Source organism: Apaloderma vittatum, unplaced genomic scaffold (genome assembly GCF_000703405.1).
Source record: "Apaloderma vittatum isolate BGI_N311 unplaced genomic scaffold, ASM70340v1 scaffold2806, whole genome shotgun sequence".
Lineage (NCBI taxonomy): Eukaryota > Metazoa > Chordata > Aves > Trogoniformes > Trogonidae > Apaloderma > Apaloderma vittatum.
Window position 1 is genome coordinate 31,214 of NW_009721035.1, and position 20,361 is coordinate 51,574.

Here is a 20,361-nt window from a genome sequence, read left to right on the forward strand (position 1 = left end):
GTTGTATAGGCTGTTCTTGAAAGAGAATACGTTATCACTTAGAGCAATAGTTGATCTAAAAATTATGCTTTCTTTAATTCTATACATAAATTTTAAATGCAGAAAACTTTTACCTTATTAAAATTTGAGGCTCTAGAAAGATAAAAATCTTATTTTTTATTTTATTTATATTTTTAAAAGAAACTGCAATCTTTCAAAGACAAACTAACTTTGGAATGTTTTATACTAATAGCTAAATATCTTGAAACATCGCACATTTAATAATTTCAACCACTGTGTATTTAAGAAAAAAAAAAGGAAAAAAAATATGTCCTACAGATGAAGTATTCTCTTTTAAATATTTTTCTAATTCATTTTATCTGTTCTTTAGCAATTATGTACTCAGCATTATCTGTCCTAGAAAACACAACTTTAAGCCTCTTAAGAAGTATTTATTAAACAAGTGGATACAGTCGTAGAATCTGAGGGGAGAGGTTTTTGTTTGAGGTTTGTGGTGCGTTTTCAAAATATTTTGAGTAAAAACCTTAATACTAACATGGAAATAAAAAATAAATTAAAATTAAAAAAACTCCAAGCAGTTAACCACACAAAAACTTACCAACATCCATGGCAGTTTCCATAAAGCTTTTCTGCCTTGAGGCAAATTCAGCCAATAATTTCTGTTGCCTTTCTCTAGCCTTCTGTCGTCTGAGTGAAAGAAGAGGGGAAAGAGAAAATAAATAAAAAAGAGTATATATAGTGGAGGAAGAAAATAAGTTTATAGCGTCAGGCTGAATAGAGTGGTCGCCTTCAACAATATAATTCAAAATTCAAGTTTTCTCTAAATAAAAGATTAAAAATTTAATACTTTGCTTTAGAAGTTTAGGTTTTTTAAGAAATAAGATTTATTTTGAGTCTGAAAAACATTAAAAAAATGCTGTCCTAAAAAACCCTTCAGAAAACCAAAGGACCTTTTAACAAATCAGGACAAAGGAAAAGAACCCAAGACCTTATTCTTGAAAGTTATATGTCTGTTACATAAGGTAAGAACGGTGCTGATAACACCACGGTTGCGGGTTTGATTCCCATTCGGTCCCCACGTGTTGCCTGATCTAGTTGAGAGGCGTCCCTGCCCATGACAGGGAGGTTGGATTGAATGATCTCGGAGGTCCCTTCCAGCCTAGGCCAGTCTATGATTCTAGGAAATGTCAACCATTGTACAAAAAAAAAAAAAAAGTGCTCTTTTGAGCAACCACAGTTAACAATAATAAATTAAAAAATAATACTAATGAGAGCGCTTTCCTTACTTATTTTTGTTATCAAGCTTGATTGCCAAGGGGAACAATTATGAGTAATATATTTTCTAGTGAAGCTTCCTCATACTGGTTCTCCCCCACCTCCACGCAAGGTGCTAGTCACCACAACTTTTGTATCTGGACTAAAAGAAGTTTGAAACTCCTTCCAGATGGAAGGCCCTTATCTCCCTGGAGCCAAGCTGACCTCACTGACTTTTTCCTCCTTGTTTAACATAGCTCTGGATTTACAAATGGAGGACTTCCAAGACATTCTTGTCTATCCTTCTGTTTAAACTGTACAAGGCTTTACAACCGGCTATGCTATAACATCCTATAGATACATACTGCAGAAGGTAGACGAATATTGATTGATACAAAAAGATAAACAACATAGACATTGATTTTCCTCTTCTTGAGATACCAAGAAAGGATCTTTACTTTGACAAGAGTTTGCTACTAGAGGAAATGGGAGAGTGCAAGTGGGAAAACCAAACAAACCTCACCCCATAGCTGCTCACCATGTGGCACATAGAATCATGGAATTGTTTTGGTTGGAAGAGACCTTCAAGATCATCAGTCTAACCGTTGCCTAATTCTACCAGGCCCACTTCTAAACGACATCCCTGAGCACCAGATCTAGACAACTTTACACACATCCAAGCATGGCAATTTAACCACATCCCTGGGCAGTCTGTTCTTTAATAATCCTTTCAGTGCAGATGTTTTTCCTAATGTCTAATCTAAACCTCCTATGGCATAACATGCCATACCCATACACCCACAGCTGGAGGCTTTATGCAGCACCTCCCCAGACCAGCTTGGGAAGCTTGAACATAGCTACAAACTCTGTGCACCAGCATTTACAATGATTTTTTTCTCCCCCTCCTGCTCAGAGATGATTCAGATAACTAATAAGATACCTTAAAACTTCACTTGGCATCCGATATACTGATGGGTGAGCGCTCTTCAGCCTCTAGCACTGTCTGATCATCACTGTCCTGGCACAGCAGCAGACATGCCCAGGCCCAAAGCAGCTAACACACTGTAACCTGTTATCCTGAGGTGGCCTGTTCATAACTCAAAGCTTCTAACTTGTTTTCTTAAAAGCACCTTAAAAACGCCCATTGGAGCGTGTTCAGAGGAGGCCACAAGGATGATCCAGGGGCTGGAGCACCTCTGCTATGAGGACAGGCTGCGGGAGCTGGGATTGTTCAGTCTGGAAAAGAGAAGACTTCGGGGGGACCTAATAGCTGCCTTCCAATACCTGAAGGGAACCTACAGGAAGGCTGGGGAGGGAATTTTTACAAGAGTATCCACTGACGGGACAAGGGGAAATGGGTTTAAGTTGAAGGAGAATAGATTTAGATTAGACCTTAGGAAGAAATTCTTCAGTACGAGGGCGGCCAGACTTTGGAATAAATTGCCCAGAGATGTTGTGGCTGCCCCCTACCTGGAGGTGTTCAAGGCCAAGTTGGACAGAGCCTTGAGTAGCCTGATCTAGTTGAGAGGCGTCCCTGCCCATGACAGGGAGGTTGGATTAGATGATCTCTAAAGTCCTTTCCAGCCTAGGCCATTCTGTGATTCTATGATTTATCTGTCAGATTGTACGGTCACCATTTCTGAAAATAACTTCTATTTACAACAATCCTAAGATTCATTATTCTGAGGATCATACCAGGGCATTCATTAAACCTGTTTTTATTTATTTCTCCCTGGGAATTTCTCAATATACGCCTTGACTAAAAGCAGAATGACTGTAAATAGAGGCTTTTAATAAGAAGACATAAACAAACTCTGACAGATTCAGAACAGCTCAGTAATTTTCCATGATGGCCCATGAGAGTATGACACTGCAACTGAAAAAAATACTGCAAGCAGCTTCAGCTCTCTTCTAGTCCTGTACTTCGGTTTCTATGGTGACAACCCATTGCCTGAGTGATGCCAAGCTTGCCGTTTTATGCTGAAGTAACCAAAAAGGGTGATCACTGAACACTCACAGTCGGTCTGCCCTTCACTAATACAAAATCAGACTTGGGGAACAAACAAAACCAAAACAATATAATTTAAAAAAGAAAGTAAGTATTGCAGCCTGACTATATGAGCACTGTCAGTCTCTGAGATTAGCAATTTCACTTATCACACTGTCCCTGAATGTGCTGCATGTGTCCCCACTGCCATTATGGATTTGGGGGTAAGCAAATAGTCACTCAGAACACGAAGAACTGGAAATATACATTTTCATCATGGCATTAGCCCCAGAACTTAACTAAAAATTTAAAATGGCCACAACAGATCCTTGAAAATATCAGATCCTTTATAGGGGAAAAGGAATGACTTTGCCCTTTACTTATGAAAAATTACTTGATTCATTAATTTCTATGCTTTTCCCATACACAAATCTAACTCTACTGAGTATCATAGTAATGAGTAGATGTCCAAGACGAAGCTGTTTTATCTAAAGCAGCCATTCAGTCTGGCATTTTCTGAGAGACAATTTTACATGATAAATCTTGACTATTTCTCTCATTTACTGAACTGTTACAAGAGGTGTTGGAAATTAAACCATTAAATGAATATCTGCAAGAAAAAAAAAATTTCACTTGGTAATGTAAGTAACATAAAAAATATTAAATCTATTTTTAATCTTTTTATGTTTAACTTTCAAGTACAGTGTAGGTCTTGGAAATATCAGAGAGTATTTAATGAAAAAATGATTTTCAAACAAATAAAAATGGCAGGATAAAAAAAGGTAACCCAGAAACCAAGTGAGTCAAGATGGCTGCATATTTCTACCCAAACCTCTAGAACCATAATCCTATAGTCTGGTTACATATACCATTAATATATCAAAATATTGCATGAACAAGCCCTCAAGAGTATTCTTGTCCATTCTAACCTGTGCCCTGTCTCTACTTCAGTTAATGTGGTAAGTACACTGACCTGACACCTCCACTCTACACCCCAGCCTTTTAACACTATCCACCGTCTTCATGCTTCAAATGCCATGTTTCAGTCTTTTGTACTAACCAGTTACCAGTCTCTTCCCAAAGCCCTGCTCCAACCAACTCGTCTTTCCAGCTGGCTCTATTACATCCTCCAAATACCAACCCTCTGCCTTACACCCTCCAGGCATTTGCATTCCTGTTCCACGTTCTCCTTCTCCTATCAGCCCTCAAGATCCCATTCTCCTACACTGAGATTTTCATTCAAAATTGGTTCTGTCATTTGTTGCTTCTCTGAGTACTTCTGTCCTGACAACCCAGTTCTTCCCTAATGTTTCCAGCTTGCCAGCTGGAGTCTTCCCACATCAACTGTTCACTTGACCTGGCATCTTCCCTTTGCTCACTTTTACACTGATGGACCAGAAGGCTTCTCCTTCCAGTTTCAGTCTTCGGCTCTGCTCCTGCCACTCCCGGTTTTCATCTCTACTTCTCAGCTCTAGCTGCTGTCCTCTAGGCAATTGAACTGGACCATTCCTCTTCCATAGGACTCTCATGTCAACACAACATTTGCTGAAAGCATGTGAGAAGCAGGCCCTAGGCATTCAGGTTCAATAGTGACAGTATTCTTGGTGCTCTCAGGGCTCATAATGCCCCAACCTCCAACTCGCAACCGCTCCCCAAAAAATTTCAGCCCAAGTCAGACAGCTGGCATGCAGGTTTTCAGGTTGCATTATAAGAAACTATTAATACAATTTTTGAAAAATTAAAACCCATATTTTAAAACTCAATGTGTCAGACAAGCAAAAGTGGCAGAATGATCGAATCTACATATAGTAAACAAATAAAAATAAGCACTGTGTGATGTGTGCATGTGAATGAACAGACAATACAAATAAAAAAAGTCTATGTCATCTTGAGGTTAACCCTCAAAAGTTAACACAATCTTAATTCTGCACCTTTGTATATATGAGTGGTATAAATGGCAACATGAAGGCTGAACATGTACATCACATAAAATCACTCTCAAAGTTTTCTAATTAAAGATCTAAATGAGCAAGGTGCAGGTTCTTCCTCAGCACCCATGTAACTTATGTATATTCAAAATGGATGAAGAAGAGAACTGCAGAATTAAGACTTATTCTTTTAAGAAATAATTCATGCAAAAACCTGGAGATATATGAATCAACAGATGCACAACATACACAGCCCTTCTACCACCCCTTTACTTGATTATTAATGTTACCTTTCTTCTTTATCCAAAGTTTTCTTCTCTGCAGAACTAATCTTTTTTGGTGGTACAGGAGGTGTCACCTTCCTGCATATCTCTTCAATTATACGTTTATTCAATCTGCTCTGTACAGCAGCTTTCAATAAAATTCTTTCTACTGCCGTCATTCCATCACCGTGAGAGTATCTTGGAATTTCGGGGTGGATTAAAACATCCACATCATCCAACCATGGAGGATAATAAGAGTTTTGTTTTCCTGAGAGTTTGTGATGCAATTTAATCAGCAAGGACAGTATGCTTTCCTTGACTTCTAGAATGGCTGTGGTTAGCTGTGGAGTTGAACCAGGTGCTGACCATTTCATTGATGTTTTGGGCCGAACCACCTGATTTGCCTCGCTGGTGTTCCGATTGATGATCTCCTGAAATTTCTTTCTACGTTCTGCGACCAAACTGAACACTTGAGCTGTCCCCGAGTTCTTGGGTAAAAAAAAAAAATTACAACGTTTAATAGTCAAAAATACAAGTATGAACAACATACATTTATAAAACTACAGAAAATATTTTAAGCTAGGAGGCAAAGTACAAAACTTTTAAGTTTCCTCTCCCCTTCCAAAATGTATTGAAGTTGGGTACAGTGAAATACTAAGCCTGTGTATCATATTTTTATGCAAATCCGTTATACCTATCAGCATAAAAAGCCAAGTACACAATGAAGATATCATCCGTACTAAAACAATTATCTTTGCTCTAGTCAAACTTAGAATTCTCTTCTCCAAGTAATATTTCCTTACTTTTTCTAGCATATTCATAATTTTAGTACCTTTACGTCATTTAAAAGTCTATTAAAGTCTCCTGAGCGCTGCTGTACAATGTAACTCTCAATCCCACACAAGTGAACATAGATAAGCCCACACATTCCCAAGGGCATTGTCCATTCTGTGCAGATTTATTAGCCGAGACCCAGAAGCCACACACCCACATTCACAAGCCGAGTTTGCTATTCAGGGCACATGAGCACATGAGTGCACTTACATGAACGACAGAACCCACTCAGATCTTTCCATTCTATGCTACCCTTGCTTTCAGTCCCAAATTAAGGGCACATGAAAGCAACTTGCATATTCCAAATCCACAGCAGAGAGATGTTTCCCGAGTATTCTGTGTATGAAATGCAGGGTGCTTTAACATCTGACCTTCTCCTCGTCAGAAGGGTGGGCAGCCAAGAGATACCAAATACCTCAGAGATCAAATGTAAAAATGGGATTCTGACAATCGTCTCGCCTACTTCTTTGTATGTTTTAATCTATTTCATTTCCCCTACCTACTTTAAATTTTGATCTGTTTTTCTAACATTAACGTGCAAAAGAAATATCCACTGTATTTCACTACATCTGACTTACAATAATCTGAAGTGCTGTATACAAAAGTTACAAACCCAGTCCTGACAGATTATATTACCAACCAGCTACAGATCTGTCAGAATCTCAAACTTTACATACTCATTTTGTTTTCACAATAAAACCCCAAATAAACTTGCCATTAATAATTTCAAATGCACTTTCAATGTGAGGTTAAACTCACCTAGATTCGAGAAAGCTGAGACTACTCTACATTATTAAATGTTAGTAATATCTTGGCAAGACAAAACAGGCCTAAACACAAAGCTCAAGCAGTAAGCTATCAATGAGATTTTATATTTGATAGAAAGTTTTTATTTCAAAATACTTATTAAAAATGTAAGGGCGTTTTCTTGCTTGAAAGTCTACTACCTAAGATTACAATCAAGAATATGGAAAAAAAAAAAGCATGAGTCTTTGCAAAACAAATTAAAAGGAAATTCAGGAAAATTAGAAGAGTTCACTGAATGTTAAGGTGAGCACAATTAAAGCCATGTTGCTAGTTAATCGCTTAAAAGAACAAACTGCACACAGATCTACCTCTCTCTGGAGGCTCTTCCGCCTTGAAGTCTGGTAGATTGAGGACAAAAAAAGTAATTAAACACATCATTTGGAAGGAGGAATCATTTCTGTTATAAGCACACTTAAGAAAGACTGCTAGAGAAAAAATATCCCAAGAAAGTCTTAAAAAATATAAAAACAAAACTCCTAAAAAAAAATAAAGCCAACGCAGGCAATAACTTAAACTAATCTAGGAAAAGGACAAGTATTTGTATACACTCACTTGTGATGAGGCTAAACCATCTGAACTTGTACTTGGAGGCGGTTCCCTCTTCACCTCTGGAGCAGTTTCTGGTACTCTTACTCGGACATAGTTAATGAAGTGACGCATGTTAGAAACTAAGTTACTACCTGGAAACCAACTATCATGGCAACGCTCTTGTGCACCTGCAGATTCCTAAAATATATAAATAAAAAATTAGGATACTTTCTCTTACGTGTCACAATAATTCATGTTGCTTTTATAACTGCATCACAGAGGCCATCCCTGTTCCGTGATAGGAACAGTACGTACGTCACTATAGCTGATACACCCCTTAGAAATTGTGGTATGCCTGATGCCTACCATGAGGACTACAAGTCTGATAAATCTATAAATCTACACATTTGACCTGAATATAATCAAATACAGTCATCAGTGCTATCTAGCAGAAGTAAAAGAAACTAAGAATACTCCAAAGCTATACAATCTAAGATTAATATGAAAAATCTGAACTATACACAGGTCAATCTCTGAACAAAAGTGGCAGATCCTTAGTCATATAAGAAGCAATGTCAAACAGTAGGAAAAATTTTGAAAGTCATATACCATAAGGCTATTTGGAACCATGAAAACAATGGCTATTTATATTCAAATTCTTAATAAACGCACAGTTAAAAGTTTGGCTATTTCACATATTTTAGGAGCTACAGAGCCTTAGCAACAAAATGCTCTGTGATAAAGTTTTCAGTTGACAATCTAAAGATTTAAGCAAGTTTTTAATTCAATAATTAAAAAAAATTTGCACCTAATTTCAAGTACTAATTTATAGAGTAGTAAAGCTCTAACAAATCTGTGTTCTCAGGTTATATATACAGAAACTGCTGAGAAACGTAACAAGATACCATACTCCTCTTCATAACAGTATGCATTGTTTCCCTTGGTCCATCCCTGCTTCAATAAAGACGTTTTATTCTAATTTCCATGGTAAAGTTATAATTTTAATAAACTTCTATTTTTAAAGAATATTGAATGATTAGACAATACTTTTATATTTTAATGAAAAAGCTGGTATTTATTCTTACCTCTTCATCTGACTCTTGCTCTGGAGAATTCTCCAACCCCAACTCAATCAAATACAAAACCATGCAAAGCACATGTTCTGACAGATTCTGGTGATCCATTAATATCTAGACAGAAAAACAGACATGCACATCTTAGAAGGTTTTATCTTTGATACTCTCATAATCTTTATTACAAAAATCCCAAAACTGCCAAAAACCTGATGGACATCTCTAAACTAAAGTGGATAGTAAAGAAGTGCCAGGAATCTCATACGATGAAGCTCAAGATATTATCTACAGATTTTATCTCTGAGCACGTTAGCCACACTAGGAAAGGTAGAAGGTCTTGAGCCACACCCTTTGCCAGGGCTTTTTTGTCCTTAATTAACAATCACTGTGCTGGCAGTATCTGTTAAAAAGAAAAGCCTAGATAGGCAGAACACCATAACAACACTGACCCTGAGCACCAATTTTAGCATCTGAAAAATAGTTTTCTTTTTGAAATAGTTTTCTTTTTTTTTGCAAAGTAACACTTTCAAAGTCCTACTCTATGTATAAAAACACAGTTAGGAAAAAATTATTTTGGAGAACCCCCTATTGAACTTTGTGGAATATCTACTCCGAAACATCGGCAAGATATTTTAAACTTGACTCTCGTATGACTGATAGCTCCAACAAAATACCTGATTAGTAGACAAAAAAAAATTAGATAAAAATTAGATTAAAAAAAAATTGCAGGTAGGCCAAGAATGGTAAGAGTAATCACATTAATACAGCTTTCCAATACCAGTAATGGAGCACTACTACAAAATATGAAATGTCATTTTGGATGTGATGGATCAAGAGGAGTGCTGTATTTAAAAGATGGGAAATCATTATTCCACTCAGTCTAATAAGACTTCAATATATCTAAACTTACAAAAACAGTGTTCTGGATAATACACTTTGGACAATTCACGTTTTTTTTATTTATTTATTTATTTACAAATGATTAAAAATTATCCTGAGGATTAGAAAAAACTTAAGCAACATTACATTTTACATCTTTCCAGTCAACCAAACCTGCACCTTAACATTGTTACTAGTTCAAACTGCGCTTTATGTTAACAGCAAAGTGGGAGGCAAAGCTGCACAGACCCCACCACAGTCAGCTACAAGGGGCGGGCTGCGCCCTCCCTTTTTCACATGACCAGTCACCACAAGGCCTCCTGAGGTCCCAGTCCTATAAGCAGTGCCTGGATAACTCGGAACACTAGAAGGGTAAGCATTTAGTTCACAACGATCTCCACATAATCTTTAATTGCAAATAATAAATAACCTTATCTTTAAATTAATAAATTCCCATATCTTTCTTCTAACAGAGCTTTCAATGCATTGAGAGGAAGAACCAATGCTTCCAAAATTAAAAACCAGGATGTCTTTCCTCTTGAGAATACTCTGACTTAGAAAGAAGAAAATGGCAAGAACCACAAAAAAGTCAATGAGAAACAACATTCAATATTTCATTGCAGACAGGCTACCATAAAAATGAGTCTTTTTCGAGTGTAGCTCAGTGAAGTTTTAAATACGAATTGGTTTTCAATGAGCCAAATTTAATAAGCAGATACACCCATTATAAACATCAGACAAAGTTCTTAAAACAAATAGTGTTTAACAATAACTTCTCTAAATTAAGTTTATGCAGCTGATTTAATAAAACCCAACCAAATCTGAGATTAGAGACTATTTAATGAAAAGGGTATTTTGTTAATACGAAAAGCATGCTGTTATACCAGAGTCAGAAGTCGTATTGACTAACACTTCCAAAAAGTCAAATCACCAAATATAATTTACTGTGCAGTACTGTAGGCAGTCTCAAAAGTCAAGAGATACAAAGGCTGTCACGAGTCGACAAAATTTCTCAAATAGACAAAATGTCATTTAAGCCAACCCATCTTCTGCAATTGTTACCATCTCTAAATCTAGTAGAAATATACTCAATATTCCAGCTAAAACGACAACTCAGATATTTTAAAAATCTCAAGATTTAAGTCCTTGATGATTCTTAACAGAGTAAGAAAAAAAACATCCATGAAAAAAATAATACAAGCAAGGCAGCAAAAGATAATGCATTCCTTCCCATTTTTGTTCTACATCAAAATATTATTTCGTCTTCTACCTAATCCCAAACTCTCCGTTCCTTCAGCAGTTTTCCTGCAAGTCTCTTCACTGGTACTTTCTCCAGGTATGCTCCTTCCCCAGTCTCTGTGACCTCCTACCACTTTGCCGTCTCATTCTACACCCTGCAGCAATGAGGCAGCCCAGTCCCTGCAGCGGGCTGGGGCTAAGCAGGGGGTAAACATATTGCACGCAGCAGCAACTCTGGCCAAAATTACCGAAGTCCCTGGGAACTGAAGGTACTGCCACTCCAGGCAGAATTCTAGTTAGCTCTGGTGTGCGGCATGCCAAGTTTGGGGCTGACTTTCCTGGGACCTCAACGGTTCACTGAATAAAATGAACAGCCACTGAACATGCACACGATGATGAAACTTTGCAACGTCTGCAACTTGGCTAAACTTGGACTCAGAATCTTGATTAAAGAATATTCAAAACATGGAGAAAGGGGATGCATTTTGTCCTTGCTTCAGTCTTGAAAACTCATGCCATTCATCATGAATAATATCAGCTATTGGTTAAATTTCAGCAAGATAAGGGAACTACATGTCTGACAACGGAAAATCTTGACCAACTATTAGATACTGTACTACTGAGCTTCCAGAAGGTATAGGTTTGTTCAACAGCCTCAACACATGAAATTTAGTCTTACCCATAACAAGGGAAAATGACGAATTAGTAGTAAGATAGTAAAATTTTTATATTTTTAAAGTAGGTTTTTCGAAACCACTAATTAAAAAGCAAAACTTGTGGTTTATTGAAGTCATCAATGTGTAAACAACATGAAGCTTTCAAGAAAAAGTCCTTTTCTGTCATAAAGGTGAAATCTATTGAATGAATTGAGGTAAAAATCTTAAGTCTTCATTCATCTTAAAGATTTACTGGCAACTTATATGACAATTCATTAGAGAAAGAAATCAGCTGAAACAACGCCATGGGAAAAAGCACAGCTCTTTGTGAATATCACAAAGTTACAACTATATTTAACAACAGACATTTTCTATTCAACAGAAGTTTAACAGTGAAACAAAACAAGCTCTAGGTGAGCTGGGAGCACTTAAGAGTGCCCAGAGGGCAAACCTGCCCAGGAAAAGCACCACTCAGTCAAACCACTTTTCATAGTCTCTCATCTGCCTCTGCAGCACACTGCTTTGAAAGCACTTTCCAAGTATAAAAACAGATTCAAAGCCCCATTTTCTGATGAAAACACTCTTCAAAAAGGATGCACTTTGCTTAAAAAGGGCAGACAACTATCAAAAGGCACCAATTAGTCCTGAAAAACAATTGCTGTATCATCAAAAGCCAGAGCATATCTGGGAAGTGATGTTAGACCAACTGCAGTTATGAGACATATTTGCCATTGGCAATTTAAAGCCATCAAGGTTCGATACATTTGAACAGGCTGCTGACGCCTTAAAACTCTGCGGTGGGCGCCAAAGGAACCCACTCACACCACCGTGCTCCCCAAAACCGTGACAGAACAATTCAAATGGCAACTCTGAATTGGGTACCTGACTTAGTGTACACATATATGAAGTAATCATACACAAAATAACACCTTCATACTAGATTTAGAAAACAAATAAAAAACATTATATAAATTTGAACCTGACTAAATAATCTATTAAAAAAGTCATGCTTCTAAACTCCTGTTCTAAAAAGTGGAAGTAAAATTCTGGACTGAATGAGAATTATGATTGTACCTTGTAAAGAAGCGTGAACAGCACGATGTGCAGGGTTTTACAGTGCAAAAGCTTTATGAGACCTTTGTAACTGGGGTGTAGTTGTGTTCTCTTCTTATAAGGAGGCCATGGGTTCCCAGGGAATTTACCACTTTGCTTTAAACTGTTGAAACAAATGACACTTACGTTAAACACTGTAATAATGTAGACAATAGCCACCGTTACAGATAATTATTCTGCATCCTTCTTTTTATATCACTTTAAATTTAATGAGCATTCTAAGCCATGTGATTTATTTAAGCAGCATTCAAAAAATTGGAATTTATACACAAAGTAAATCTATTCTTATTTTTCTGTGGATTACCACTGATTTAAATGATCTTTATTTATAAAATTCAATGCATTTTTAATTACTGCTATGAATATAAGCTATGAATTCAAAAATTCCAATTTCATTCTAAGATGCACATAGATGAGATGGAAAACTTTTCACCCAAGTCCATGTTACTCAGTCATCCGACACAGAAATCTCACATCTGTAGGAACGTATTACAGGCAACAGCAGGAAAAGCTAGACCTAACTAGCTATAGTTGACAGTACAATTTCTATCCCATCTATGAACTTAAAAATTAAGTGTTAAATTCAACATGAACTCACATTTCTAATCACAAGCTGGAATCCAGTGCAGTAGACAATGCGATTATTTACCAGAATACCTCTTTGCTCAAAATAACTTAGAGTATACATTTATGATGATACTTTTAACTTAATGGTATGAGGACAGGAGTAGAGGATTATTTCACCAAGTTTATTACAAGGGTTTTTTTAAACTTGACTTTTACTCCCAAGGTGTGAAATAAAAGGCAACCAAATTAGCTGAAATAGGAAGCTGTAAGGGTAAGAAGCCCTAAGAGATGGAATGTTAAGGGACAGAATTCAGACCAAATCATCTTGTTTCTTAGAACTTTAAAGACTGCCTTAAGTCTTCTTTCTCCTGTGTTTAAAGCATAATTTAATTCACCCATGGTTTCTGTCATGGGTGAATATATAGAAAAAAACCACACTGTCTTCAATATAATTTCAAAACACAAAACACTGCAATATAGCGCTTCACATACCTAAATGTAAAATAAAAATAGATAACGTTGCTTTGTAACTGATCTTTAAACATTAACTTTTGGTTAAGTATTTTATTTGTGATCACATTCACTACTACTTTGTCTGTTGCACCAGACAGTGAAAAGAAGAAAAATACTGTGCAATGAGCAACAATACAACATTATATTTCTAAAAATTATTTAACTTACAATGCTGTGTATCTGTCCATTGCAGACTGCACATCTCTACGGTAAACCGTTCGAAGTATTACCATGACAGGGTCAAACTCCTTATCCCAAACTTCAGCTGTTGTTTAAAAGAAGTCGCATGTTAAAATTCTCTTTAAAGACCTCACAACTTATTCTAGATTCTCTTCTTAACTAGTTTTAATTATGCGATTTTCTATTCCATATTTTTTGCAGCAAAGTACAGTATTTTTTACTAATTCTTACTAATAATACTTACTAAACTAATAAATACTAGTATTTACCCAGATATCAAAATTTCACCAAAAGTATTAATCTTTTAAGGCAATAGATCTTTTCCATTAATAAGCTTTATTTTAGTGTCTTCTGGCTTTCTTTTCTGTTACATAATAATTTACAATGTGGGATAAAAAATACAAAGAAAAAGATACATGTTTCTGGTAAAATAGCAGTTGTAACACATGCTGAAGGAAATGTATTTATCCAGTTGTAGGCATATGAAGGCATCCTCAAAACCACCTTTTCCTTATGCATCTTGTTTTGCTCTTTTTAATTTCTGAGTACATGTAAAAAAGGTTTATTTCCACTTGATACTTGATAAGCAAAAGATTACTTGAAAATTGGAAGAGTGTAAAGCAGTTAGCAGGTAGGTGATATTTAACCAAGTGCAGTGAGCCAAATGACTACAACGCAATTTTTTGTTAAGTCTCAAAAACAGCCAAGCTTCTTATCAAATATTATTTGCAATCAATCCTTCACAAACATGCCCTTGTGTTATAACTAATGCATTATTTTGGCATAAAATCTTACTTATCTCTGTTTAATGTAGTAGCTCTAAAGTAACATCCATAGTAGCTTGTCAGAGCAATCTCAGAAAAAAAATTCTAAACAGATTATAAATACATTTAACTGCTACTTTATTTTTTTATTTAAAAGCTATTAAAAAACAAACCTAAGCTTCCGCCTTAAAGCCAAATGAAGATGCTCATTCTATTAATTGTTTGGAACCGTTCAGCTCTCCCAACACAGCAGTATGAAGGCAAAAATCAGTGACCCCACAGAAGGAAGCAGAAACCCAGTGGACACAGAATTTTAGCTCCACCAGCAGGCTTAACACAACAGAAGCACTTAAAACATTCTTTAAAGTTTTCACAGGCAAAAGTCGGCAGGTTTACCAGGCTTTTGAGATTAAATTCCTCTGGGCAGAAAGACAAGTGGGCTACACTCCTATGAGCCCTTGCTGATGGTAACAGTTCTACAGATACCCTCATATGCTGCTGAGGGAGAACACTTAGATCAGTTTCCATTATGTATGAAATATGATCAAAATTACCTTGCAAAAAATCCACTTTTTCTGGGCAGAGTTTACAACTGCAGTCTGAAACACAGACCAAGCTTGTCTGTGCTGCTAATGCACAATGAGGAAAAAGGACTAAGTGAGGGAGCCATATGGGGAATATCAGAAATGCACACAGAGCTCCTCTCCAGCACACAAATCCACGGAGAACAGGAAGAACTATGGCCTGCTTTTGGAAGTTGGTTTGGTTATTTTTTTAACTGATAATTAATGGAAGCAAAGTGGTCATAAAGTAGATTTTTTTTTCCCCCTCTAAATTTAGGGAAACAAGTGATTAGGGGGAATGATCTCAATGTGACTTGTTTAAACTGTGACAAGCCATGAACTGCAATTCTTAAAAGTGACTGGAATATCACTATTCTTTGAAACCTATATAGTCTTACAAAGACTGTAAACAGTTAAAATGCTATGGTACACAAAAAAAATATGCTGGCTCTTATTCCTGCAGAAGCTCTTTGAGTTTTTTTATTACTTTAAGAAAAAGGGATTCTGCATGTTACAACTTACTTCAGTACTGATATAGGTTACTTCAGTACTAGTAGAGATGAGATTAAAAAAATCTTTAAGATAATTTATTCCAAATGCAAATTATGTTTAAAAAACCACAAAAACCAAACACCAAAAAAACCCCAAACACTATAATCTAGCATCATATTCCCTAAATACACAGTGTTATAATTTAAAAATACCATAAACTATCTTTTTTTTCCTCCAGTGTTATGAAAAAGACCAGCATGTCACAAGCTCCAGAAACCCGACAAGATACAATGAAACACAAATTAAGTAATATATGAATTAAGTTATTTTAGGTATTAAGCTGCCTAATCACACATGCAGGAGGCAGAATGTATCAATTCCCGAAACTTCCGTTTCACAAAATGACTTCACTGATCTTTAATTTGAATAAAAGTAAGAGCTTCACTGACTCAGCAGTGTCCCAGTACAAAAGCGGGCAAACAAGTTAGTACAGTATTAGTTCCTATATAAATAACAACAAAAATCCACTGAGGAACCCAGCCTACAAACCAAAGTTTCAAAATTGTCAGACCCCAACCCTGAGAGTTCTCAAAGGAGACAGGCAGGGGAAGAAGGAGTTAATCCCTCTTCAGCTTTGCCATGAGCTGAAGCACAACCAGAGCACATGGAGCATTTCAGATTCCAACAGGCTTATCTGCTCAGTGACAGGAAACAGTAACTGAACACTAAGTTCTTAAATTCTTCCTCTCCTTTGATATACTAAGCTATGCTGAGTCCATTTTAGATGACAGGCTGGTTAGGAGAAGCAGCTTGTCATTTTTGCACTGTACGCATTCAAGAATTATAGAACAATATTCTATAAGCAGTCCAGTCTGAATGCTTTTCTAGACCCTCACTACTGACTGGGAAAATATTACAGGCTACTAAGATAGATAAGCAGTATAAAAGAATTATGTACTATGATATCTTTAGTAATCAAAATACGAAGAAGATATAAGAAAACATCTCCACAACTGACACCTCACTAGTGCAAAAAGTTCTAAACGCTACTGAATGTACATCACATTTTTTTTAAATCACATGAATTAAGTATGCAGATGAGTCAAACAACACTTTTTCAGTTCCCCATTTTTCTCTTCCTTTCTGAGGATAAGAGAAGCTCATTTTCACTCTAGATCAAAATAATTTATTAAAGACTATTAAGAGTCTTTAGCAATGCTCTTAAATATAAGCAATAGCCAATAATGAAAAAGTCAAACAAGTTTTGTGGGGTTTGGTGGTGGTGGTTTTAGCTTTGTTTTTTCTGTGTCTTGGAGGTGGCTTACTATTGGCTGGTAGGTTGTTTTTTGTTATTTAAAGGAAAAACCCTCTGGTTAAGCATCTTACCACCGATTACCGTACCTTTAGGTGTATACATTCCTTGTTGCATGGAACCTCCAGGTTCAAAAACAGGAGCTTTAAAATCAGCAACTGCTGACAAGACTGATTCAAAGCTTAAGCTTCCTGGAATAATACCACTTTTAGGATTGGGGTTTTCTGGAATGTAATGTTTGTGTTAAGGAAGGCAAAGTTAACTTGGTTGCAGGACACAGCATTTCACTTCCCTCTCGACATTTCAGTCACCCGTTCGAGGGGCCGCACGCCGGCAGTGCTCTGTGTTTACCACAAGAGGTCTGTATGCTCCAGCTGCTACACAACAGGAACTATCACTGAAGTGAACCAAAGCCTCCTGGCCAGGACTTTTTAAACAAGCCGACTGCTACATGTTTGGCACCAGAGGTAACTACTAAACGAGAAATAAAATCTACTATCTGGTGTATATAAGGTTTTGTACTTGCCTTTATTTACTAACAGTTCGGTTCTCTTCACAGCAAGAATATTTTGCATTTGCAGCTAAGTGCAGAAAAAGCAAGTAAATAGCTTGGGATCCATAGACAGAGTCAGTCATTCTCCATCTTGGACTGGCTATTTCTCATTTTTCGTACTTAAGTGACTTATTGACATTACTCCACATCACAAGTAGCAATTACAAACAAGGAAAGTTCTCCTTAGTGTTAAATGATTGCTTGTATAAATGATTCACTTATTTTACATACTAAAGTGATTCACTTAAGTGAATTGATTTAAGTCATTCACTTAATTTACATATTTAAGTGACTGAGTTACTGTATTGTAGTGATTAATAATTCTTATTCCATATTTTAACACCCAATCTCCTCCTTTCCTAACTTTGTAAATTCCTCATATTCACACTCAACGTCTGTATCCCTGGATCACAAGCTCTTTTGGGCAATCACCACAAGCTATTTGCTACACAGCCTACTACACCGATAGCACTAAAACCTGCGTATTGGCATTCCGCAGTTTGGGGACATGAATCATATCCCTGCACAGCAAGACTTCCTACAGTTTGCTGTTCTTCAGCTAAAACACTTCCCCGCATAATACACACATTTCACTCTAATTTCAAAGCAGCATTGAGAACTGATATTATTTGCATTTTCAGCTACTGATACCAAAAGCCAGCATAGGTAGAGTGCCTTCTTTTTATACTGGCATAAAATTAGCAATCATTAAAGGCTCAAAACCAGATAAAGGTGATGCCTGGCTAAACTTTCTACAGTGTGACAGACTTCTGACCTTACACCGAAAAGATTTCTGTAGTGTTAAAAACAAGGAATAAAAAGAGCAGTTTGGCATTTTGTATCAAAACTAAATGAAAATCATTACAAATGGTGACACGGACAGCGGGATCGAGTGCATCCTCAGCAAGATTGCTGACAACATCAAGCTGCGTGGCGCACTGGACACGCTGGAGGGAAGGGATGCCATCCAAAGGGACCTTGACAGGCTGAAGGGGTGGGCCCAGGCCAACCTCCTGAAGTTCAACAAGGCCAAGTATAAAGTCCTGCAGGGCAATCCCAAGCATAAACACAGGCTGGGAGACAAATGGATTGAGAGCAGCCCTGCAGTGAAGGACGTGGGAGTGCAGGCTGATAATGCACGTAACATGAGCCAGCACTGTGTGCTGGTAGTCCAAAAAGCTAGCCGTGTCCTGGCTGCATCAGAACATGCGTTGCCAGCAGGTAAAGGGAGGTGATTCTGCCCCAATTCTGCTCTTGTGAGACCCCACCTGGAATAGTGCGTCCAGCTCTGGAGCCCCCATCACAAGAAAGACATCAATCTGTTGGAGTGAGCCCAGAGGAGGGCCACAGAAATGATCAGAGGGCTGGAGAACCTATTCTATGAGGACAGGCTGAGGGAGTTTGGAGAAGGCTCCAAGGAAACCTTATAGCAGCCTTCCTGGACCTGAAGGGGGCCTACAGGAAAGCTGGAGAGGGACTTCTTATCAGGGTGTGCAGTGATAGGACAAGTGCAATGGTTTTAAACTACAGCAGGGTAGATTTAGATTCGGAAGAAGTTTTTTACCATGAGGGTGGTGAGGCACTGGAACAGGTTGCCCAGAGAAGCTGTGGATGCCTCATCCCCAGAAGTGTTCAAGGCCAGGCTGGATGAGGCATTAAGCAACCTGGTCTAGTGGGAGGTGTCCCTGCCCATGGCAGGGGGGTTTGGAACTAGACAATCTTTAAGGGCCCTTCCAGCCATTCTATGATCCCATGATTTTCTAAGAAAAACCAAAGCTGGAGCAAATATCTTTTCTGATAAGTATATGCAAACACACATTTACGTGATATTTTATAAATATGTAAGCCGAAAATACGTTGTTCAAGTTCCAAATTCCGACTACTATCCAGGTAACTGTTATTCTCATTCATGCACATTAGTTAATACATTGCAAGGATATGAGATCTAATAATGAACTGTGTGTCCTGTCATTCATACAGAGCTGGGCTACCATCTCTGCTCTGAGGATCTCATCATCTGTCATTCCTAGAACAAGAAAATTTAAAAAGCCATGAAAATAGCACATTTAAACACACATTTAGCACATCTTTGTCATTAAACTCAAGTTAAACTTGATATAAACATTAAATAATGACATAGTGCTATAAAAATACAGCAAAAAGGGGTAGGTGGCAAGCATTACAAGAGACACAACCTCAGTCAGAAAAGACAGATATAAATGAAAACTGGTGTCCTTCTGAAGAAGATACAGAATTTTCATGTGATCACACACACAAGTCACCCACTTCCATTAAATGCACTTTTCTCCATTTCTATATGTTATGTCTATTTCTAAGAGATTAAAATTCAGTAACTGGCAAAAATGAAAACCAAATGTTGAATGTTTTAAGCTACTATATGGCTAATCAGCATTATGGTAGCTATTAAATGTTGAATATAGATGAACAGGCATGTTATTGACATACGAGCATTCCTAAAGCAGTGATTCTTACCTAAATGTAAACGAAGACTTAACAGAAGGACCAAAAATGTTAAGGCTCCTTCCAACATGGATCTTTCATGCTCTGAATCAAGAACTGTATTTTGATGCTGTGATGCCATCGTTAACAGATCTACCACCTTAAATCTGCACAGCAAAAAGTCAGAAACATCATTGTCCAACATTAAAGCACCAATGTGAAGTGTACTAATAAACTCAGTATATCATTCACAACAACCCAGAATGAATACAAAATTAAATGCATATAACACAATAATATATGCAAACATACAAGAAAGCCTTATTTTAAAATCTATATTTTTATTTAATCATCTTTAGAATATGCCATGCTGATATTACCCACTTGAAAACACCT

The 20,361-nt window shown here is 37.1% G+C and overlaps 1 protein-coding gene across 1 annotated transcript in view; it reads right to left on the bottom strand.

The window, feature by feature from the left end:
• Positions 1-20,361, bottom strand: part of UBR3 (ubiquitin protein ligase E3 component n-recognin 3 (putative)) — a gene marked incomplete at its 3' end in the record, with an annotated part of 75,907 nt that overhangs the window by 29,215 nt on the left and 26,331 nt on the right. Inside the window, exons 15-24 of the mRNA XM_009871203.1 lie at positions 19,999-20,132; positions 19,446-19,531; positions 17,042-17,183; positions 13,810-13,906; positions 12,523-12,664; positions 8,687-8,791; positions 7,626-7,799; positions 7,382-7,411; positions 5,460-5,920; positions 599-687 (exon numbers count right to left, since the gene is read on the bottom strand). Of these exons, the coding sequence (XP_009869505.1) occupies positions 599-687; positions 5,460-5,920; positions 7,382-7,411; positions 7,626-7,799; positions 8,687-8,791; positions 12,523-12,664; positions 13,810-13,906; positions 17,042-17,183; positions 19,446-19,531; positions 19,999-20,132 (1,460 nt within the window). The remainder of the gene's footprint in view (positions 1-598; positions 688-5,459; positions 5,921-7,381; positions 7,412-7,625; positions 7,800-8,686; positions 8,792-12,522; positions 12,665-13,809; positions 13,907-17,041; positions 17,184-19,445; positions 19,532-19,998; positions 20,133-20,361) is intronic.